The following is a 24115-nucleotide window of genomic DNA, read 5'->3' on the forward strand; positions in this document are numbered from 1 at the left end:
AACTTTGATAAGACCTGAAACCAAGATAATTGTTTCTATTAAATTAAAAATTAAGTAAAGTCCAGTGGAAACAGTGTTGTGAGTTTTTAAAGAAATAAACAACACCATCCTTTGTTCACAATCCAAACCTTGCTGCATAGAGATAGTACATGAGAAACTGAAAGTGAAGCTGACTTGAAACTGACTAGATACCCAAAGTGAAGTGACTGCCCTTTTCAGTTCATTGTACAACCTGAAAGAAATGCAAAGAGTAGACAAAGAGCATTCATGCTAAATTAGATTTTGAAAATTATTTCAGTTTTCATACACTGGTGTTATTAATAACTAGATAAATTTGAGAAGTGAGCTTGAACATCAAATCTGAATCGCTTCCTTCATCCCAGCTTGGAAAAGGACGGGGTTATAGATCTGGACCTATTCCTATATTTTTAGGGTCAGGATCACAAAAAAACAAAACAAAAGGAGCCTAGTTTCTTGCATCTGGCTTGGATGCTGCCCAAGAAGACAGGAAAAAAATCATTTCCGAAGCCGCAATACTTAATACTTTGTACTTAAATAGAAATCCTTAAATAGAAATCAAATGGTTTCAAAACACTTCAGAAAAGTGGATAAGTGTAACTACCTACTTTACATATAAAGTAACCAAGGCACAATGAGATGAAGGGGCGGATTGTTATGGGTGCCACTCAGTATGAGAAAAGATGTCAGCATCTGGCCTCAACTGTCTCAGATAAAGTCACAGGGGATCAGAGAGGGGACTAGAACCCAGGTGTCCTGACTTTCAGCCCCCGTGCTGTATCTACTAATTTGTGCTACCTTGAAAAAAATAGGGAGGTGATTTTTGCCATTGCAGGTAACTTTGAGCGCCTGTGTCTTATCTTCTTACTAAGATCAAATGTGGCCTGTTTGTAGTATTTTCATCTAAAACATGCTCTACTATACAGTCCCAGATAAAACAGCTACTCTTTCCATATGTGCTAATTTGCCCCTGTAAAAACTTGTCTCCTTGCCTTATGGAAAACTACTGTAGAGTTTAATAGCAATGAAACCAAGACATTTCTCTAGGTAGTTAGTAAGGTTCTATAAAAATTGGTTTGAAAAACCCTATAAAATGTAATAGAAAATGACAACCTTACAATGGAGGGTTTTTTAATCATCCTGTGGAATTTAATAGAGGATACTATCCCTGCTAAAGAATTCCATAGCGTGGTTCAGAAAACATCTATACTAAGGTTATTATTTTCTATTCAATTCTATAGGACTTGTCCATAAAAGTTAGGGTCCTTCATTCTAATCCAATCCAACCCCCTAGAGGCATGTTAGGAAGTTGAACTTCATTTCTGTATCATGCAGTTTCCATCAGAAATGGAAGTACCTCACACCAATACTTTGTGAACATTCTTTTGGTTTTGTTTTGCCTGCTAGGATTTGTAACCACCCCACTTTCCGTCCATTTTGACAAGCTGCTGGCACAGTCACTCTGTGCTGCTGTGTGTGTGAATTTGTGACATTTGAGAATGCATTAACACCTGGTTCCTTGTTCTTCACCTTAAAAAATCCACCGGAATGAGCAGGTGTTCAAGATTTATTTTAGGCCTACAAATGGGGCACAAAATATGCCTAGTGCACAGAGATGTAAGTCAGGAGACCTAGAGTCTATTACCAGCTCCTCTGCTGTCTTGGTATATTTGCTGGACAAATCATGTCACCGTCCCGTGCCTCAGTCTCCCCATCTGTAAAATATGGATAATTACTCTTACCCTCTTTTGGAAAGTGTGTTGCCATCCTGGAAGATGTAGTAAGTACTCAGATCTGGGTTATAGTCCCTAAAAAAGATTTTTTGCTTTTTGCCCAATATTTCTTAATGCAATCCTCTTTATTGTTCAGTTTGTGCTCTAGTATATAGGATTCAGTGAAAGCTCAGTTAAGTGACATGGCATTTAAATTCCCAGGGAACGGGGAGCCAAATAAGAGCAAATCTCATACCAAATTCAGGTTTATTTGTCTATCACAAGATTCAGTCTATTAACATCATTACTAATTATTATAACAATTTCCAGTTCTATAGCACTTTTCACCCTGAAAGATCCCAGTTCTCTTTTCACACTGTATATCTAGAGATCTTTCTCCCACCACTGAAATGCAGCCATCTTTGAGGTGGGACACCATAAGTGTTCTGTATTTATAACGGTACTGTAGGAGAAGTGAGCAATAACTTCAGTTGAAACTGAAGGGTAAGTTAGGCAGAATGGCTGATCTTCAAAGGTATTTAGGTGCCTAACTGTCATTGAAATTAATGGTAATTAAGTATTGAAATAACTGAGATTCTGGGCTAATTAACTGTTCAAGCTATTATTTGCCTAGGAAATCAGGGTAGTACTCAAACTCTTGCAAAAATATTATTGGGTCTTTTAGTGACTATGAATCCTCAGTGCCTTTGAGTTATGTTTCAGGTACAAGATGATACCTCCAACAGCACAGTGCCCCCTAGCAGTGTGGGAGGGTGTTGGTTCAGCATTGACTCAGAGGAAAGGGGGCTATCTGCTGGTCTCAAACTTTTCATATTATGACCAACATTTGGGGTTTTTTTTGCCTTCCTCTGCAGCATGTGGGTGTGGGTTACTTGCCAGGATTTTCTGGGTAGATCTCATTTAATCATTTCCTTGCCATTGCAGAGGCCTCAAGCACTCGTATATCTCGGTTTTTCCTATTCCCTCCTATTCTCTCCCTGTAAAACATAATAGTCTAGTTTTTTATGGGTCTCGTTTATTTTGGTCTCATTCCGGTTGTTGGGTTTAGTGTGCGGGTGGTGGTGGTGGCCTGTGCTATACAGGAGGTCAGACTTGATATAGTGGTCCCTTCTGGACTTGAACTCTGTGATTCTGTGTTTGGGTTCCTAAAGTTAGGAACCTAAATTCATATTTAGGTACCTAAGTAAAAGTGACCTGATTTTCAGAGGTGCTGAGCTACTGCAGCTTGTGTTGATTTCTGTGGGAGTTGCAGGTGCTCAGCACCTCTGAAGATTAGGCCACTTTTCCTTAGGTGCCCTAGCCAAGATTTTTACATATATCATTCTAACAGCCAAGTTTGATAGTTTTGACCTGAGTCACCAGCACCACCTCTTGCAATCCCCTGGGATTGCCTTAGACAGCTCTCAAGTTCTAAACAGACTTAAACGTGCTAAGTGTATGTGAATTAGGTCCTGATCCTGCAAGAATTTAAGGATCAGGATCCTAATCAGATTCCAGCCTAAGGTGATGAAGCTTCAAGCTATGGTGATTTATCCTCCTCCCCACAGTGAACAGGGTTAAGCTGAATATGGTCAGTGTATGTCCATATTTTCAGACTCATGTTTTCATTTCTGTTTATTGGCTGTATGTGCCAAATTGTCTCTCCAGAACTATATTCTAATGGCACCTTGTTGGTTTTGTGCCATTAGCTATGTTCATTATGTAAAATCTTTGCAACGAAGGGAGAACAGCCACCCTGGAGCCTGGAGATAATGAGTGAATCACTCTGGCCAATCCAAACTGAATTTGAGTTCAGGGTATTTATTTTACACCCTTAGCTCTTTTGCTGTAATAACTGAGTCCCCCCTGCAGAGTCATGATGGCAGCTCATGTTTTAGTTGTTATACTGGAGAGACCAATGGATGAAAAGGAGCAACTGCTTGTGTCCTAATTTCCCAAACACCCGGCAGGGGGTGGCAAGATGAAATGGCACAAGAATCTGTCATCATCTGCAAATGGCACACACCTGGACACTTCATTCCCAGTGAATCCTGAGTTGCAGAAAAGAGCCTTTTCCCATCATAAGGTCGAAAGGTGTCCTCTACCAAGGATGGACAGGCTGCAGCAAACGTCAGCGTGCTAGGCTATAAGTAAAGGTAATAGCAATCGCCTCGGTCCTTCCGCAGTGCAAATCCTTGCTCCCACTCCATCCCTCAAGAGACCCTCCAATGCAACCCCTCAATGTCTGGTAAATAGGGTCTGATAAATTTTTCCTGGATGGTACTTATTAAAAATATGCCAAGGCAGGCAGAAATAGAAGACATTTTCCACATAGGCAGGGATACGTTCACTTCTGCTCAGTTCACTCAAGAGTCCACCTATCTCTCTGAAAAGAGGGCACTGCTCATGTGACCCAGGTGCCGTTTTAGCCCTTCCTCTCTTCCCTTCAGGGGAAGAGATCACTCCATCACATGACCTGATTCCTTGGGACTGGCTCACCCTCCCACAGCTCTGTGAGCTCCCAGAGGAAGCAGGGTGTCTGGGAGATTTGGACTCATCCAGGAGAGATGCCTGGGAGAGCTGGGCTCATCTGGAAGGAGAGTATTGAGAGGTCTCTTGTGAAAACTTTTCCTCCCATGTTAATTGTTGTGCTCAATTTGAGCTAAAGATGAGCCAATTGATAGAACTTTCCTTCCCTATTTACTCTCTGGTACCACATGGTTTTTTGCCCTGGAACTTCCCCTTGCCATCCACAGGCTGGCACCAGGTGTCCCTGCTAGAGCCATGTCAACACTGCTTTTATTTTTTTACATGGAGAATTCTTCTTTTTAACACAAGGACTCAGAAATCTACACCTTAATGTGCTGCCCCAGCTGCCATGTGGTTTACCCTCCCCTTCCCCAATGCCACAGAGAGCCCTGATAGGTAGAGGTTGTGACGAAGTGGGACTGTTCTTAATGTTTCCTCTGAATGCTGTAGGGGTGCCTCAGTTTCCCCTTGGCATTTCTTAAGTCTCTAGATGTTGGGATAAGGGGGTGTAATTGTTGCAGAGCAAAGGGCCTGTGTACATAAATGGCGGACACTCTGTCTCCTGGCAACTGATGGCCTTGGCCCTTCCCCCCTGCAAGATGATAGCTAAAGGGTTGGAGAACAAAGGAATCAGGTGACCTCCTGACCCAGGAAAGGGACAAAGCGCAGAGAAGGAGGGGGTGGAGAGTGAGTCAGTTTGGGCTGGCTGGGGATGAGGTGTGAAGTGCAGACGTGGTTGTGTGTCTCACTGCCGCCCAAAATGGACCTGGCTGAGGGGTCCTGTTCACTGTACCTACAAGCTCTGTTTTAGACCGTGTTCCTGTAATCTAATAAACCTCTGTTTTACTGGCTGGCTAAGAGTCACATCTGACTGTGAAGTTGGGGTGCAGGACCCTCTGGCTTCCCCAGGACCCAGCCTGGGCGGACTTGCTGTGGGAAGCGCATGGAGGGGCAGAGCATGCTGAATGCTCTGAGGTCAGACCCAGGAAGGTGGAAGCCGTGTGAGCTTTTTTGCCCTGAAGACAGTCTGCTCACAGAGAGGAGACTTCACCAGAGTCCTGACTGTCTTCATAGGGAGCAGTATGAGAGCATTGCCCGGGGACTCCGTGACAAGGTGCACTGTGAAGTGGATCACAGTTTGGTAGGGAACAGGTCTGGCTAGAGGAAGGACCACAGTTCGCCACTTTGAGTGCAGAGTGCATGGATCTGCAGGGCCAACCCAGCTTTAAGAACTGAGTTAATTCTCTTCCCAGCCTCTAGGGCTGGAGCTGGGTCTGTAAGAGGGAGTTCAGAAGGATGCAGCTCTAGGAAGATTTCTGGGTTTGTTACGGAACTGAGTTGGGGTGGGCTGCTGCTTCTCTGGAGCTTGGGTGAAGTTAGGCCTTGCTCTTTGGCTCAGGGAAGCCCTGCTGTATTTGTCCCTTAGAGGGGCAGGGCATTTCTTAAATTTCCTTTTCTGCTTGGTGTGGCCAACTGAAAAGATGTTTAAAGTTAATTGACATGTGCAATATCATCTCTTGCTCTTAGTGGCCTATCATGCTAGCAACAAAGGGCCCTAGCCATGCAAAGGTCTGCATCTTTCCCTACCATCATCATGGCAAGAAATGCTGTTTGCCCCTGTATCTTTCTCCTTCACCCCATTGAAGATTGCTCCCATCTGCCATGTCCCCACTGTCCTGCTAGAGAGGCACAACCTGATTCTACCTCTGACAGGCCCTGCAGCATCACTCCCCCCGCCTCCCCGTTAGCTAAGAGGACAAGACAGAACGTCACTTTCTCTCCTGCATATTTTCCCCTCCTCCTCTTCTCTCCTCTCTCTCAATCATTCTTGGTTCTTTCACACTATCTCTGTTTCCTGTAGGTTCTCTTCTCTCTTGTAGGCTGCTGTCTCTGTCCTTTCATCTCTGCCTCCACTGAGATTGCTAAAGCCCTCTTTCTTTCCCATCCCTCTCCAGAGTCCCCATAGGGCCACTTGTGCTCCTTTCCTCTTCAGAGTTATTTGATTGCAGAACCCAGTCCTCTCCTGTCTGCTTGCTGCCCTTCATCTAGTGCTGGCTGAAGTGAGCTTTCTGTTCCCAGTGACACTGCATGTGAAGTAACCAGAGTGGATCTGAGCACAGGGATTACAGCCAGAACAATAATGCCTTTGTAATGCTGTGGGGATTATTCTTCTCCTATGGAGTAAGACCTGAAGAGCAACGCCACATCGTCAAGCAAACAGAACCTCCAGCTGTCAGTTCTATAGCTCCCTTTAGAGACAGACACGTGGTTGGCCAACTGCGGTTCCCCTGAAGGTAGACACTTGGCACCCTTGTTCCCATTGACAGGTTTCAGAGTAACAGCCGTGTTAGTCTGTATTCGCAAAAAGAAAAGGAGTACTTGTGGCACCTTAGAGACTAACCAATTTATTTGAGCATGAGCTTTCGTGAGCTACATCGATGAAGTAAGCTGTAGCTCACGAAAGCTCATGCTCAAATAAATTGGTTAGTCTCTAAGGTGCCACAGGTATTCCTTTTCTTCTTGTTCCCATTGAAACACACTGTGATTCTGCATCATCATTTGACAGAGACAGCAACATGGTAGAGGATGTGATGGGCCTTCTTTTGCCATGGAACAAGTCCCCTCTCTAGCAACCCAGCAGCTCTGCCTAGTCCACCTTTGCTTTCAGTTTGTTCATCCTTCTCACTCCTTCCTTTGATGGATGATTCCATAATAAAATGACCTTCTGGAAGAAAAAAATCTCTTCTAATTTCTATCCTATCCCCTACTTCTTGAACTTCAGTTCCTACCCCTTTCCTGTACCAAAATGGGTCTCTGTAGGAGCCTTTCACGCACTCTTATCATGGTTAGATCCCCATAAAGGCAACAACTTTCAAGACTAAAACAAGTTCAGTTTCACCTCACTTTCCTCAGGAAAGGAATCTGGTTCACAAAAATCCTCAGTAAATATCTTTCTACCATTATCATTTCAGAACGCCTTTTCAATCGCAGCATATGAGCCAAATTCTGGTTTCATCTACATCAATGGCAAAATGCCCATTTGCTTGGCTGGGACCAAGAGTTGGTCTAGCATGTTTTGGAGTGATTCAGAGGCTATTTCATGAGCAACAGTGCTGGGTTCAGCACTCTACAGAGCACCCAAGGAACTTACACTGTACGTTAACCAGCCAATACAGTTTGGATTTATAATGCCATAGCTGCTTGTCAGATATCCAAGCAGTGATTTATCCCTTTGTTTAAGGTAATGTCCTACCCTTGATCCCCCGGCAGGATGCCACTAATGGGTTTCATGGGGCAAGATGGGATCTTAATAAGAAGAGAGCGTTCATTGAGTGCACGAGGTTAGTGAGTGAGTTTAAAGCTAAAGCAGCCCTATGGAAGAAGGTCTGAATGTGAGAGTGGGAGACTGATAGAAAAGGAATGCTCAGAAAGGATAGAATAGGGGCTTCTGGGAGTCAGGACTCTTCTATTCCCAGCTCTGTCATTGACTAGCTATGTGACCTTGGGTAAAAGTAATTTTAATTTATCTGTGCCTCACACTCTCCACATGTAAAATGAGGATGAGACCTGCCCGTCCCATACGCGTAGTTGTGTTTGTAAAGCACTTTGAGAATCATAGAATCATAGAATATCAGGGTTGGAAGGGACCCCAGAAGGTCATCTAGTCCAACCCCCTGCTCAAAGCAGGACCAATTCCCAGTTAAATCATCCCAGCCAGGGCTTTGTCAAGCCTGACCTTAAAAACCTCTAAGGAAGGAGATTCTACCACCTCCCTAGGTAACGCATTCCAGTGTTTCACCACCCTCTTAGTGAAAAAGTTTTTCCTAATATCCAATCTAAACCTCCCCCACTGCAACTTGAGACCATTACTCCTCGTTCTGTCATCTGCTACCATTGAGAACAGTCTAGAGCCATCCTCTTTGGAACCCCCTTTCAGGTAGTTGAAAGCAGCTATCAAATCCCCCCTCATTCTTCTCTTCTGCAGGCTAAACAATCCCAGCTCCCTCAGCCTCTCCTCATAACTCATGTGTTCCAGTCCCCTAATCATTTTTGTTGCCCTTCGCTGGACTCTCTCCAATTTATCCACATCCTTCTTGAAGTGTGGGGCCCAAAACTGGACACAGTACTCCAGATGAGGCCTCACCAATGTCGAATAGAGGGGAACGATCACGTCCCTCGATCTGCTCGCTATGCCCCTACTTATACATCCCAAAATGCCATTGGCCTTCTTGGCAACAAGGGCACACTGCTGACTCATATCCAGCTTCTCGTCCACTGTCACCCCTAGGTCCTTTTCTGCAGAACTGCTGCCTAGCCATTCGGTCCCTAGTCTGTAGCTGTGCATTGGGTTCTTCCGTCCTAAGTGCAGGACCCTGCACTTATCCTTATTGAACCTCATCAGATTCCTTTTGGCCCAATCCTCCAATTTGTCTAGGTCCTTCTGTATCCTATCCCTCCCCTCCAGCGTATCTACCACTCCTCCCAGTTTAGTATCATCCGCAAATTTGCTGAGAGTGCAATCCACACCATCCTCCAGATCATTTATGAAGATATTGAATAAAACCGGCCCCAGGACCGACCCCTGGGGCACTCCACTTGATACCGGCTGCCAACTAGACATGGAGCCATTGATCACTACCCGTTGAGCCCAACAATTTAGCCAGCTTTCTACCCACCTTATAGTGCATTCATCCAGCCCATACTTCCTTAACTTGCTGACAAGAATACTATGGGAGACCGTGTCAAAAGCTTTGCTAAAGTCAAGAAACAATACATCCACTGCTTTCCCTTCATCCACAGAACCAGTAATCTCATCATAATGATGAGAAGCTCAGATGGAGGTGCTCCTGGAGAGCCGAGTATAGTTTTCATAGAAAAAGGTAGTGTTTCTCCAAATGCAAGTGTAAGGAAGACAAGGACCAGGAAAATGTAATACTGCAGAAAGATCTATTCCAACAAATCACAAAGCCCATGGCCTCTCCTTCCTCAGGCATTTTGGGGCTTCACAGCTTGTCCTGGGGCATTTCTCACTCATCTCACTGTCAAGCAGTTCCTTAACAGGCCTGCTCCCTGTGCTCTTTAATACAAACTGAAATGTGCTCTTTTGAGTTTCCTTTAGGACAGATAATACACCCCTAGTTCCTTTGAATCCTGCTCCATTTCTTCCAGGCCCTTTTCACTAGTGCTAAGGAGGGGCAAAAAGATTCAGATCCCAACAGCAAAGAGCTTTTGATAATTGTTGTAAAGTTTGGGCAGGATTTTTACCACCTACAGGCAGTGCTGCATTCATAATTACCTGCTGGAATGGGACAGGCACCTCCGTGCCACCTGCTGACATTGAGATGCCTATGACTTTGGGAATGGAATGCCATCCCCTTTCTGGTTTAGTATCTGATTTTGAATTACACAGATAGCTTTGACATTAGTTCCATCTCAGGAAGCAGTGAGTGTGCGTGTTATGTAATATAATCTTAGTGTGTCAAGGATTCTGGTCTGTCCTCTTTTGTACTGCCAGATGGCATAGAATATCCATTCTCTCTGGAGAGATGTTCATATACATTTAGCAGCTGGATTTATGGTGGTTCACTCTGTAACTGGGCACTGTTGTTCCTTGGCATTTGGCTCCTGCAGATCGCTAGCTCTTTAGTATTCAGTCGATGCCACACAGCCTCTTGCCTTACACTCTGTGTGTATATAAAGTCTGCTGCAGTTTCCACGGTATGCATCCGATGAAGTGAGCTGTAGCTCACGAAAGCTCATGCTCAAATAAATTGGTTAGTCTCTAAGGTGCCACAAGTACTCCTCTTCTTTTTGTGAATACAGACTAACACGGCTGTTACTCTGAAACCCAAGATTAAACTGTGTCTGCAAGAGGACATAAGTGAAGAACTTTAAAAGCAAATTTGAAAGGAGGGTCTAGTTCAGATTCTCCAAACATGTTCCTTCCCTGCTGAGACCCAGGCCTTGGTTAGTGAACAAACAGGTGTTAGATCCATGCTCTTACTCTGTCCCCTTCTGCACTTGCTTCAGCTGCTGCCTGTTTCCTTGCTGCTCTGTTCTATAACATGGCTCTTAGGCTGCATTGTTATTGACTCAGTCAGTGGAGCTGTTTCTTACCTTCATCACTTTGGAGAGCATTTCAGGGATGAATCACACACCTGCATAAGTGACTCCCTTCCCACAAATGAGGCATCTGCTCAAAATTCTGCAGTGCTCAGTTGATTGAGACAGGGAACTATAACCCATCTGCTGGCAGTGATATCACCACAGTCCTCAGAAATAGCCCCAAGAACTTCATGCTTCTTCACAGCAAGCAATGTCAAATAGGACTCCAGTGGTGTGAACTTTCTCACAGCTGTGCGTGGTCAGTGCCAGCTGGGACTCTAGGAATGCCAACTTCTCTAAAAGCAGTACCACATCAATATCAGAACTCCAGCACTATGGGCTTCTCCAAAGCCCACCTAATGTCTGTATGAGTTCCTCATTATGGATTCTCATACCAGTGTGCTGTTTAGTGTGAGCTTCCTTGCAGAAATGTCTCTTCAGTATCCATGAGTTCTCCAGCTACAGTAGTTCCAGTGAGGACTCTGCCTCTCATACGTGTAACCATACTGCTTCTGGAGTGCAGTTCTAGTTTAATATTATAACATATGAACAGCCAGTTATACAAAAGGGCAGCTGGGCTATAATTAAGAGCTAGAATGACAGTGCAGATTTGAGCAGGAAATTGCTACTGGACAAGTGTCCTTATTACAATAACCACTATCACAGCTGGCACTAATTAGCCATAGAAACTGGACTCTTCTCTTGACCCTTGAGAGGGCTTGAGGCATATTGTGGGAGAATCTTGTACTGCAGCGGAACATGCTGAACATGCTGTATGCGTTCTGTAGCTAAGCACCTTCGGTCTCCAGGACTGTTAATGAAACATAAACACAGCATGGAAAAGTTGGGGAAGGGGAGAACTTCTTTACTCACTGAGAACATGTGTCTGATAGGAACATTTAGCGCTTATCTTTGTCCAACAACAACTGATTAAAATTTAAAGCCCCTTTTCAAACCTGTCACCCTTTGAGAATAATGTTGTGGGTTTGATTACAGTAACACTTGAGACACCAATTTCTTAGAAACAAATGTTTCTTTATTTTTATAATCGCCCTGAACCAAGGCCCCAGATCCATTATCAGGCTTGCATCTGAGTTCACAGGAAGAAGCTATCTCTAAAATAGTCTGAACAACTGATTCCAGCCCTCCTGAACTTTGAGAACTTTGGGATTTAGATCAGGAATCTGAATCTCCACCTTTGGGAGTGTTTTGATCCAGGGATTTGTTCCTGCCAATTATACCAGTAAGAAGTTTGGATCCAGGCCTAAAATTCCAGGGATGTATTACTTAAGCAGTTTGAGCTCCCTAAAAGTGCCTGCTGGAACTCTGTGGAAGGTGGAGTCCCCAGTTGCAGTGCTAACCACCACTTCCAGAGCTGTGACATCCTCACAGCAATGCACCAGTGGAAGCCATCACTACACCAACAGGAGCTTTCTCACAGCAGTGCGTTCAACTCAGCTAGCACCCCAGCTGTGTGAGCTTCCTCACAGCAGTGCCCTGCCCCTGCCCCCTGCAGTGTGAGCTTCCCCACAGCGGTGCCCTGCCCCTGCCCCCTGCAGTGTGAGCTTCCCCACTGCAGTGCCCAGCTCTGCCTTCTGCTGTGTGAGCTTCCCCACAGCAGGGCCCTGCCCCTGACCTCTGCAGTGTGTGCATCTCTTCAAGTTCCTGCTCACAAAAGAGCTGGGCCAGGGCTGCTTGGAAAGTTGACCCCCCTGCAAGTCAAGGCGGGGGCCGGTTACCAAGACAAGGGAAGGGGGCTAATGTGAAGCGTCCTTGGATGTTTATGGTGATGCTCATTTTCTGCCTGACACCGAACCGGCTCCCTCAGCCCCTCCTGGTGGGTGAGAGGGACGGATTCGGGTTTCAGGCGCTCGGACTCCCCTCCACGTTCACGCACCACCCGATCCCCGGTTAAAAATTCATGCAGCTGCCGCAGCGATCTCCATCCTCCCCGTGCCTGCTGGGAGCTGCAGACAGCGCAGCCCGGGCTGGGTGGGAGATGGCTGCTGCCCTCCGCATCCACCCGAGGGGAGCCGCTGAGCGCCGGTCGCCGCGGAGCGCCCGGCTTCTCCGCGCCCGCCTGGTCCCCCAGCGCCCCCGGGTCGGCTCCTCTCGCTGGGGAGGGGAGGAGGAGACTCAGCGCCTCACCTGAAGGAGCTGCGCGTCGGCACCTTGGAAGGCCAGCAAGGGGAGGGGGAGGCTGCTGCTGAGGAGACGGTGCCCTCCAGCCCCCTGCTCCCTGGCCGAGCCAGTGCCTTCCCAGGCCATTGTCTGAGCTGTCACATGGGCCGTGGTGCTGAATTTAAGCAGATTTCCCAAGGACATGCCACGAGCACTTCCTCCAGCCCGTGGGGACCGCCGGGCGGAGAGCTTCCCCCAGACACCCTCCTCTGCGGGCTTTACGATGCGTCTGTAGCCTCCCCGAGATGAGCTCGCCCATTGCAAAGAGCGAATCCAAGACTTCGCTGCTGAAGGCAGGGGGGAGCCGGAGGGCTGCGGCAGGAGCGGAGCCCCAGCCCAGGAAGAGCCATGCCCGGGGCGGGAAAGGGCAACCCAGGTACCCAGCGCGGGAGCTGAGCTGCCAGGAGCAGCTCCATGGGGACCCCAGTTCCAGGAGGCCACTTTGCCACCCCGGAGTCAAGGAGAATGGAGTGAAGGGGCTCCAGAAGCAGTCACATGGACAGGGCGAGAGCCAGCCGGAGCCAACAGAAGGAGGTCCAAGCAGAGGCAGCAGCAAGGCAGAAGCGAGGACCTCTAGGCACCATCACCATCACCACTCTCAGCAGCAGCATCCCAGCCGGGACCAACAGCAGCCGCACACCCAGAGGGATGGGGAGGAGAGGGAGGAGGACTTTTTCTTTGGTCACAGAGAGGGGTCTAGCAGAGAGTCCCTAAAGCTCTCTGAAGGCTCGTCACCTCTGTCCAAATCCAGCAGCAAGTACTCCACCAAGTCCAACAGCAGCGACAGGTCCGGGGAGGCAGATCCCCTCTTCCACCAGCTGCACCCCATCCTCAGCTCCGTTTTTGGCCAGGTAAGGACCAGAGTGTCTCACACCCGCCCAGCACCCGCGTCTTTCTGCCCCTTTACACATCTTTGGCTTGCCGGCTCGGAGCCCTCCTGTGCTTTAGAGATAAACTCGCAGCTATAAATGCACTGCTTCCTGGCTGCCTCTGCCAAACTTCTCTGAGCCATTTGCATCACAGTGGTGTAAAGTTAAAGGGGCGTCTTCCTTGCAAGTGTGAACTAAGGTGCGTGTGTTTGTGTGGAGCGGGAAGGTTTGTACCGCGGACGGGCATGGCATAGGCTTAGGTGTGCGGGCTGGGAGCTGGCTTTGCGAGTGTCTATTGATAAAGGACGGCCGGGGGGTGGAATCTGTGCACTTTCTGTCTTCCCTAAGGAAAGAACAAACCCCGTCAGGTCAATGGCTTATAGGAAATCCCCATTGGGAGGCGGACGCTGCCGCAGCTGCCCTAGTCTCCTGGGTGACAAAGGGTTCTTCCTGGTCGGGTCTGCATGTGCTGCGCGGCGTGTGGCGCTCTGAGAGATATCGGGCACTTAATTCTATTTCATCCCAAAACCAAAGTGAATCCCACCCCTCGCCCCATCCCCCTCTCTCCTTGGTTCGCTGAAAATCCACTCTAGTCTTGGGGGAGGGAGTCAAAGAATCTGATCTGAAAAAGAAATGCAGATATTAGTCTTTCTCGCCCTTTCTTTTCTTTATATGTTTACTTCTCCTGAGGGTACATTTATGTGCAATGAGAATATGACTCATTTATGATGGCAGAGCTGTCGGAAGAAGGGAGGGGGACAAAAAATCCTTCTGACCCAATTCTGAAACCCTCTCAGTCAGTGTGTTGAGAAGGAACAGATGCTTTCAGTGTTTGCAAGCTCTTTCTGTACAAAGCTGTTGTTTTTAGCTGCGCCTGGTAATGAAATGACCCCTGACAGGGCTACTCTTTAAAAGTGAAGAGGCAAAGGGAGCCTCACTTCCAATGTTCATTTAGAGCCGTTATGGGATGTTACTGGGAAATGTAATCTCCAGGAAGATTAATGTAACTGAGATCTCCCAGAAGCACAACTATAGATATAAACCAAAAGCCTGAAGTGCTAAATTCCAGTACAGGGAGTGATCAATGAAACCAGAATTAGGATTTGTGGTTTGTTTTATAGACAAAGTTGGCTTGGGAGGTTGTGTAGAAATGTCTAGTGAAGTTGGGGTGGTGGAGAGAGGAAGGGAGGAGCAGAACCTTAGTAGTCAAGAGCAAGGACAGTGTGCACCAGGTCTGTTTAGTTCAGTGGCAGAAAGTGCTGTCTTCCTCTGATAACCTTGACTGCACTGAAGAAAATCAAACCGCACCTGTTCCCCTTTCCCAGGACTTTGCATAATCAACAATACTTTATTTGATGGGATATTAATATTATTGTTGCAGTGGACTCAGAACTAGTATTTCTCCCCGCCCCACAAACAGGACAACAAAACTCAGGAATAAAATCCTTCAGTAGCAACATTCAGGGTCCTTGTCAGTGCCAGTGCTAAATTAGGTGAGAAAGAGCAATATGCCACCAGCATATCTGGAAATCTATTGGCTAAATTCTGTTCAGTTACATCTCTGCAACCTGGTTGACATCAGTGGAGATGTAACCGAGTGTAGATTTTAGCTCTGTAGCCCTGCATGGCCTCAAAGTATCAGAACCACAAAATAAATCCATGCCAGGGGCGGGATCCCCAAAACAAAAGCCATTGTCTATCTAGTTTTGAATTGAACTTTTCCCACTGATGGAAACTGGCTCTGAATGGGCTCTTTATTATATCAGTGTTGCCTACCCACTTTCAGGTGTCACCACCTTCTACTGCATGCCATAAACTCTGCAAGATTTAGTCCCCCCAGTTCAATAATGCTGGCTTGCTTACAAGAAAGAAGGGTACAGATGAAATGCTGCTTCTGGCTCTTTTACCCAGTGCATAGCCCCTGTGCTTGTGAACAAACAGAGATGTTTCTTTCATAGCGTGGCATTCTGTATCTGTATCTGTCTGCCTCTTGCCTTCTCTGAAAGGATTTAGATGAAATGACCATTCAATGGATAATGTAAGACAGGAGTGTGGCATGGGTTGTAGTAGGAACATTTGGGAATGGGTGAACACAGCAGTGCAGGAATGCCCTGGTAGCTACAGCATGGAATGCAGAAATAGTTGGATGCAGGAGCACAGGCACAAAGTAAAGAAAATTGTAATTGTAAAGTTCAGGAATGGATGGAGATCTTAAGACAGCAGCAAGTGCAAGTTTTGTCATGGTAGTAGAAGAGATGGAGGCTGTGTCCCAGGAGTGGAGAAGTGAATGTTAGCAATTGGATAGAAATGTGAGTTTGCAGTCGTAGGGGAGGACAGGAAAGTCTACCTATAGCAGCCCGTTTCAGTCATGGGTGGATGCAGTGGCACAGGGGTGCAATATAGCATTGCAGGAGCTGCAACAGCCATTTATTACACACTGTCATTAGAAGAGAGCAACAGCACCATAGAGTAAACAGTTTCTTTAGTCCAGGAATTTCTAGCTAACACACCCAGCCCACTGTGTTGTTATCACACGGTGAGTTAAGCAGTTAAAATAAATTTTCAGTTACACATTAGGAGGGGAGCACAATGCTGCAGATTTACAGCAATGACAAAATATGATCCAGGAGCACCAGTATGTGTTTGATACACAAGAAAAACATCCTGCTGTACTTACAGAGTGGTGCAATGATATGGCCGCGTATGCAGAATACTACAGTGGTACAATCAGACCGGCAGAAAACGTTGCAGGGATGACTTCACACAGTATGTCATTATTGCTGTAGCCGTGTGCAATAGCAGCCCAGGACTCCAGAGTTGTGTCTTAGGCAGATAGATTTGTAACTGTACAGAAAGAAACAAGATCATGGACAGAAGTGCTATACTGTAGTAGTCCAGTGGTGCATGGATAAACAGATGTGGGGTGTTGTAATACTGTATTAGTATAAGCCACGGTGTCACATTAGGCTAATGACATATTAGTGTGTTGGCTCTGTGGAGTAATACATAATATTATAAGAGCATTTTAGTGTGGTACTTATGCTTGGGTGTTGTACAGCACCAGAACGACTTGATAGTACAGTACGGACAATGCAGTGATATAATAACACAGTCCTGGGGAAGTATAAGGAAGTGATGCTGGTGCAGCGTGTGCATATTTTGGCAGTTCAAGGATGGGATATTTGTGTAGTGTTGTAGCTTGGCAGCACAGTGGTGTAGCAGATTGGCAGTCTAATGATGGAGTAATATAATATTGTAAAGGCATGATATCCAGTCTCATGGCAATTGCATTCAGTGTGATCTTAGCACAGGGCTGTGCCAGTCTGGCAGTGCAGTGTTGTAATACCATAAAACAGTGAGTGAGATGTTAATACAGTGCTGGAGGGGAGGATTACTGTGAATTAGTGAGAGTAAAATTAGTGCAGTATTATGGAAATACAATTTTGTACAGTGAACTTAATGCAGTGTTGTTATGGTCCAGGAGTAGTTTCTTAGAGTGACAGTGTAGTAGTGAGATATTAATGCAATGGTGCAATAATGCAGCTGGATGGTGGATACTAGTGCAGTGGTGGGGAAGAATGACCGTGGCAGGAGGATAGTGGTGCAGGAGCTTGCAATTGGGAGAGTGGTGCAGTAATATGGCAGCCTGGTGTCCGATGTTGGAGCAGCAGCGTGGCAGCATGTTGCAGGGATGGTGGTGCAGTAGAATGGCAGCGTGGCAATGGGATGTTGCAGTGGCACAGAAGCGTGGCACAGTGATATTGGTACAGCAGTAATGTGGCAGCATGGCAGGAGAGATAGCAGTACAGCATTAGCATGAAAGAGGGATAGCACTGCAGCGTTAGCATGGCAGCAGGGATAGTGGTTCAGGGACAGCAGGGCAGAAGGGATAGCACTGCAGTGTTAGTGTGGCAGCAGGGATAGTGGTTCAGGGACAGCAGGGCAGAAGGGATAGCACTGCGGAATTAGCGTGGCAGCAGGGATAGCAGGGCAGAAGGGATAGCACTGCAGTGTTAGCGTGACAGCAGGGGTAGTGGTGCAGGGACAGCAGGGCAGAAGGGATAGCACTGCAGTGTTAGCGTGGCAGCAGGGATAGTGGTACAGGGGTAACATGGCAGCAGGGATAAGGTGTAACAGTAGCTTGGCAGCAGGGATAGTGGTTCAGGGATAGCAGGGCAGAAGGGATAGCACTGCAGTGTTAGCGTGGCAGCAGGGATAGCAGGGCAGAAGGGATAGCACTGCAGTGTTACCGTGGCAGCAGAGGTAGTGGTTCAGGGATAGCAAGGCAGAAGGGATAGCACTGCAGTGTTACCGTGGCAGCAGAGGTAGTGGTTCAGGGATAGCAAGGCAGAAGGGATAGCACTGCAGTGTTACCGTGACAGCAGGGGTAGTGGTGCAGGGACAGCAGGGCAGAAGGGATAGCACTGCAGTGTTAGCGTGACAGCAGGGATAGCAGGGCAGAAGGGATAGCACTGCAGTGTTACCGTGGCAGCAGGGGTTGTGGTTCAGGGATAGCAGGGCAGAAGGGATAGCACTGCGGTGTTAGTGTGGCAGCAGGGATAGCAGGGCAGAAGGGATAGCACTGCAGTGTTACCGTGGCAGCAGGGATAGTGGTACAGGGGTAACATGGCAGCAGGGATAAGGTGTAACAGTAGCTTGGCAGCAGGGATAGCAGTCCAGGGGTAGCCTGATGGCAGGGAAAGGGGTGCATCATTTGTGTGTCAGCGGGGATAGCTGTCAGGGGTAACATCTCAGTGGGATAGCGGCAGTGCAGTAGCATGTCAGCAGGGACAGTGTTGCAGCAGTAGCATGACAGGGATAGTGATGCAGTGGTAGTGTGCTCACAGGACAGCAGTGCAGAAGTAGCCTGGCAGCAGGGATAGTGGTGCCGCAGTGGTGTGGCAGCTGGAGCCTGGCAGCAGGATAGCAGTGCAGCAGTAGCCTGGTAGCATAGCAATGTAATAATGTGGTGGCAAGGATAGCAGCGCAGTTGTAGCATAACTCCAATTCTTTCTTGTTTAGTTCTGTTGGCTCCACAGTACTGGCCCTTTGAGCAGAGCCTTTCCTGGCATTTGCCATGCAATATTAACTTGTAAGTGATCCTGCCATGTGAGACCCGGCCGTTTTCAGAGCTGTTTTGCTTTCACACCCTCCCTGGCTGTTAAATTTTTTAATGAAGTGATTTCCCAACATAGTTTTCTGTCAACTGCTTTCTAATAGCCTGGGGATCGTGCGGGTCAGAGAAAGCCATAGGAGCCTATCAAATATTTACAGGCTCTGTCTTTAAGTGCCCAGGGCCAAAGGGCCTGTTGTATTTCCATCTGCAGAAGCCATGAGAGGCTTTATCTTTTTGATGTCTGCAGTCCCACTCCTGGATCAGGTTTTAATTCTAGAGACCCAATGAACATTAAACAGGAGGAGGAGAAAGATCTTGTTTGCAGCCTCCTCTTTTTTCTTTTTCTTTCCCTTTCCTTGTCCATCTACTTCCATCTCTTCGGAGTTTACTAGTAGAAGAGCAATGGAGTCAGGGTGCATCATGGATCAAACCAGAGTGAAGGGAACTAGCCCTGCTTATCAGGTGGTTGGGGTCCCAAGCTGTAGGGGTGAGTAACTGCCATAAGGAATGCTCTTCTCCAAAAGGAGCCAGAAACTTCAAGGCAAGAGAATATTTCCTCGCCACCCACAGAGAAGGAGTGAGCACTTTCTCCCTGTTCTCCACGTTATCCTGAGGTCCTTACTAAGGCAAAACTCTCGTTGACATCACTGGGAATTCTGAGTTCCTATTGATTTGAATGGGAGTGTTGCCTGACTAAGAACTGCTGCATCAGACCCACAACTTAGAGCCCTCCAAGCAGAAATGCACAAGGATACTCTTCAGTCTGAATGACGAGAGAGAGAGAGAGAGTCATTTATATTTCAGTGATGGAAGTTTCCGGATCCCAGACTGTCTTACACAGATGTGTGTGAGTGATGGAGGTCCCTGTATGCTGTGTTGTGCTATAGCTGAGGGGATGTCATTGTGTTGCAGTGATAGAGTCTCTTGGATGTAAGTCCTAGGCTGTACAATAGCAGAGATGAGCAGTCATGTCTCAATGTTTATGGTGAACTGAGGAGACTAGTTCTCACAGCTGCACATTTAGGATGTTAGATTCACATAATCTTTTGAGGGGCAGGGAATTTCTTCAGCGGGTCATAGTCCAGTCCCCACATTAGCGCCGACTCCATTAAGTCTCCTTCCTAGCTGATGGGTTTCAGAGTAGCAGCCGTGTTGGTCTGTATCTGCAAAAAGAAAAGGAGGACTTGTGGCACCTTAGAGACTAACAAATTTATTTGAGCATAAGCTTTCGTGAGCTACAGCTATACCTCACGAAAGCTTATGCTCAAATAAATTTGTTAGTCTCTAAGGTGCCACAAGTCCTCCTTTTCTTCTTCCTAGCTGATTAAACACTGAACTTGGGTGCACAGTTTAACACAGAATAAAACAGAAGAGGGAAGCATAATTTCCTCTCCAGCTGCTTTTCTCTGACTGAACTATTATTGTTGCTGCATTTATTGTGGTGTCTGTGAGGTCCTGTTTGAGTCATAGAAGAGAGTATCCAGAGTGAGCCCAGATGCAGAGAAACGATCAGTTCTGAGACCAGAATGTTAAACTATAGAGGAGAGGGAATGAAACAGGATGTTGGTATAAAGACAACTCTGAAATCCTAACCATGGGTGCCTGGTGCAGAATCAGAGGATAGGAAAAAGTTGGATCCCAGGCCCAGAATGCAGGTCCCGGTAGCCTAGAGCAAACCTGCAGAAGGCAAACAGATGGTTTTGACACAGACATCTAGCATGAATCCAGTGCTGTGACTCTGGTTTCAGGGGAAGGGTCAGGATCAGGATTGTGATCCAAGGAAGGTCTACACCAAGGGACCCTGTTCTCGGCTTCATTTTCCTACACCAAACATTTCCTCTCTGCCCCATTCCACTCTTGGGACCCTCCCTACTTTCTGTCCCTGAGGGACCCTTCCACTCGCTTCCAGGGGACCCTGCCTTTTATGGGACTTTCCAGTGAGGGAGGTTCTACTCTGTCAGTGTCACCAAGGCGCCCTCTGCTGCTGGCCAGCAGAATTCACTACAGTCTCAGTGGCAGATTTCAGAGTAGCAGCTGTGTTAGTCTGGATCCGCAAAAAGAGCAGGAGTACTTGTGGCACCTTAGAGACTAACCAATTTATTTGAGCATAAGCTTTCGTGGGCTACAGCTCACTTCAGCAGATGCATAGAATGGAACATATAGTAAGAAGATATATATATACATACAGAGAACATGAAAAGGTGGAAGTTGCCATACTAACTCTAAGAGGCTAATAAATTAAGATGAGCTATTATCAGCAGGAGGAAAAAAAAAAACTTTTGTAGTGATAATCAAGATGGCCCATTTCAGACAGTTGACAAGAAGGTGTGAGGATACTTAACATGGGGGAATAGATTCAATTTGTGTAATAACCGAGCCTCTCCCAGTGTCTATTCAAGCCCAAGTTAATGGTATCTAGTTTGCAAATTAATTCCAGTTCAGCAGTTTCTCGTTGAAGTCTGTTTTTGAAGCTTTTCTGTTGCAAAATTGCCATCTTTTATTCTGTTACTGAGTGACCAGAGAAGTTGAAGTGTTCTACTGGTTTTTGAATGTTATGATTCCTGATACGTTTCAGAGTAGCAGCCATGTTAGTCTGTATTCGCAAAAAGAAAAGCAGTACATGCATCCGATGAAGTGAGCTGTAGCTCACAAAAGCTTATGCTCAAATAAATTGGTTAGTCTCTAAGGTGCCACAAGTACTGCTTTTCTTTTTATGATTCCTGATGTCAATTTTGTGTCCATTTATTCTTTTGCGTAGAGACTGTCCAGTTTGGCCAATGTACATGGCAGAGGGGCATTGCTGGCACATGATGGCATATATCACATTGGTAGATGTGCAGGTGAACAAGCCCCTGATGGCATGGCTGATGTGATTAGGTCCTATGATGGTGTCACTTGAATATGTGGACAGAGTTGGCATTGGGCCTTGTTGCAAGGATAGGTTCCTGGGTTAGTGTTTTTGTTGTGTAGTCTGTGGTTGCTGGTGAGTATTTGCTTCAGGTTGGGGGGCTGTCTGTAAGCGAGGACTGGTCTGTCTCCCAAGATCTGTGAGAGTGAGGGATCATCTTTCAGGATAGGTTGTAGATCTTTGCTGATGCACTGGAGAGGTTTTAGTTGGGGGCTGAAGGTGACGGCTAGTGGCGTTCTGTTATTTTCTTTGTTGGGCCTGTCCTGTAGTAGGTGACTTCTGGGTACTCTTCTGGCTCTGTCAATACTGTTTTTTCTCCTTCTGATAATAGCTCATCTTAATTCATTAGCCTCTTAGAGTTGGTATGGCAACTTCCACCTTTTCATGTTCTCTGTATGTATATATATATCTTCTTACTATATGTTCCATTCTATGCATCCGATAAAGTGGGCTGTAGTCCATGAAAGCTTATGCTCAAATAAATTTGTTAGTCTCTAAGGTGCCACAAGTACTCCTGTTCTTTTTACAGTCTCAGTGTAGGTTTCTCCTTAGCAGACTTCTTTATGTTCTAGCTTAGTCCCCACCCCCAAACTTCTAAGGGCTCTTCCCCTTATTGACCCCATCTTGCCAAGCTTTCACACATACACCCACCAACCATTCGGAATAGTCCTGGAGCAGGAAGGCAGTGACGCATTGTGGGAGGCTGTGACGTATGTGGCCCCCAAGTCCTCCCCAACTTCCCAACAGGACAGGAGGTATTTAAATTCAACAGCTCCTTCCTCCGAGGAGCACAGAGGATGCTGTGATAATTCTCTGCCCTCATCATCCAACAGGTATTTAGTACAGAAGATGTTGCATGGTAGAAGAAGAGCACACATGGCCACAACTGCTACACAAGTATATGCCTGTGTGCACACTCACATACATATCCTGTATGTATACACACAGTCAACATACATTCATGCAACCCTGTATGTATGTGCACAATCTACATATGGGCACCCCTGTAACTAGACATATAGCCTTCATACATACACTCCTTTGTATGGGTACATGCATCCCTGTGTGCAAAGACAAGCTGTATATACACACACATACAGATCCTTTCCAAACATTCATGTATACCCATGCTCACACAAATTCCAACATGTTTGTATATAGACTTCTTTAAATGTATCCACACAACCTGCGTTGTGTAACAAAATCATTTTACATAGTGTACACACAACCTTATATATGTATGTACATATGTACACACATACATACACACAAACACCTATATGTTTACATACAGAGTACTCTCCATGAATACACTTAAATATATGTACACACAAAACTCTCTTAGAAGGATACACACACACACAAAACACAACTCCCTCTATTTAAAAATATACATACACACACACAACTTCAAATATACAGTTTTCTTACAATCCAATATATGTGCACATCCCCCTGCATGAATGTACATATATGCATATAAAGGCTAACATTTTCAAATTTTAGTTCTTAAAGTTGGACATCTAAATGTATAGGCACCTAAAGAAGAATACCCTGATTTTCAGGTGTGCTGAGCACCCACTGACTGACATCTTCTACTGGAAAAGGAAGGAGGGACTTGTGGTTAACATGCAGAATTGGGAGACAGACTATTCACATTGCTTCTAGCTATGCTAAAGACCTTGGGCAAGACACCCTACTTGTACCTTTGTTCCCTGTCTGTACAGTGGGGATAATATCTACCTCACAGTTGTGTTTGTAGGCTTAATTCACTAATGTCTTTCAGCTCCTCAGCTGGAAGGCTCTAGAGATATGCAGAGTATATTCACAGAGCCCCCTGTGTGTTATGAACACGGAAAAACACGGTTTGACTTGAGCACATCCATGCAGTCTTGCTCAGCAGGGGGAAGAATTTATCACATTAATTGCTTCTAAAGAGCCTGAAGGATGGAAGCCAGGCACACAGAAGCACTGAGGGGCAATGGGCAAGAATCCTGAGCACAGCACCTCTGCCAGGGAGCACTAATTTTGTTAGTGACATATTTTTAAAATAGATCTTTATTTTTTAAGGATTTGGTAAAAACATCAAAGTAAAACCAAGCTAAACAAATATCCATCATTGCTCTGCTCATCAAATATACAACATCATATCTAACCCATTGACATGCACAAACCTGCAGGCTGGATCAGGCTCATCTTTTGGGAGAGAAAAAAAATTAATTGCCTTCTAAATTAGCCCAGTGTAGGTTCCAAGGACTATGTATTGCTTTGACTTATGTTTCATGAAATATCATTGGAGTCAATGGGCTTTCACAAGGTATAAATCAGGGAAGAGTTTGGCACTAGGTACAGTGCAGATCCTGTGTATTTGTCACCAAAATTAGCTGTGGTTCTTTCCGGCATCACAGCTCCAGTTGCTGTTTTCCTCCTATGAGCCATGAGTGGTATTGATTTCCAATAACAAGCAACTGTATGATATTTATCCAGTAAAAGATGCTTAGCTAACTTTGGCCTCCCTTTTAATTATCCAGTGACATTCGTGTGACCTTGTAGATAGTCAGTAGGATCCATAAACCTGAATCACCCTTCTATTCCAGTTCAAGATCCCTTCTTGGAATAGAGGCAAACAGCTGTTACAATTGGTGTGGTCCTGTGCAGTTGTTTAGTAGCCTACTGT

At 46.1% G+C, this 24115-nt stretch overlaps 1 protein-coding gene across 6 annotated transcripts in view; it reads left to right on the forward strand.

Moving 5' to 3' along the window:
* Positions 1-24115, forward strand: part of CABP1 (calcium binding protein 1) — a 58879-nt gene that overhangs the window by 13922 nt on the left and 20842 nt on the right. For 2 of the 6 annotated variants that reach the window (XM_084649583.1, XM_084649584.1), the window contains exon 1: positions 12361-13396. The exons of 2 other annotated variants lie outside the window; for them this stretch is intronic. In XM_084649583.1, coding sequence (XP_084505709.1) covers positions 12791-13396 — 606 coding nt within the window. In that variant the 5' untranslated portion in view covers positions 12361-12790. Of the gene's footprint in view, positions 1-12360; positions 13397-24115 lie in introns of those variants that run through there. 2 more of the 6 variants (XM_084649585.1, XM_084649590.1) reach the window with 1 other exon arrangement.

This window comes from Lepidochelys olivacea (genome assembly GCF_965140295.1).
Source record: "Lepidochelys olivacea isolate rLepOli2 genome assembly, chromosome: 15".
In the NCBI taxonomy this organism is placed as follows: Eukaryota; Metazoa; Chordata; order Testudines; family Cheloniidae; genus Lepidochelys; species Lepidochelys olivacea.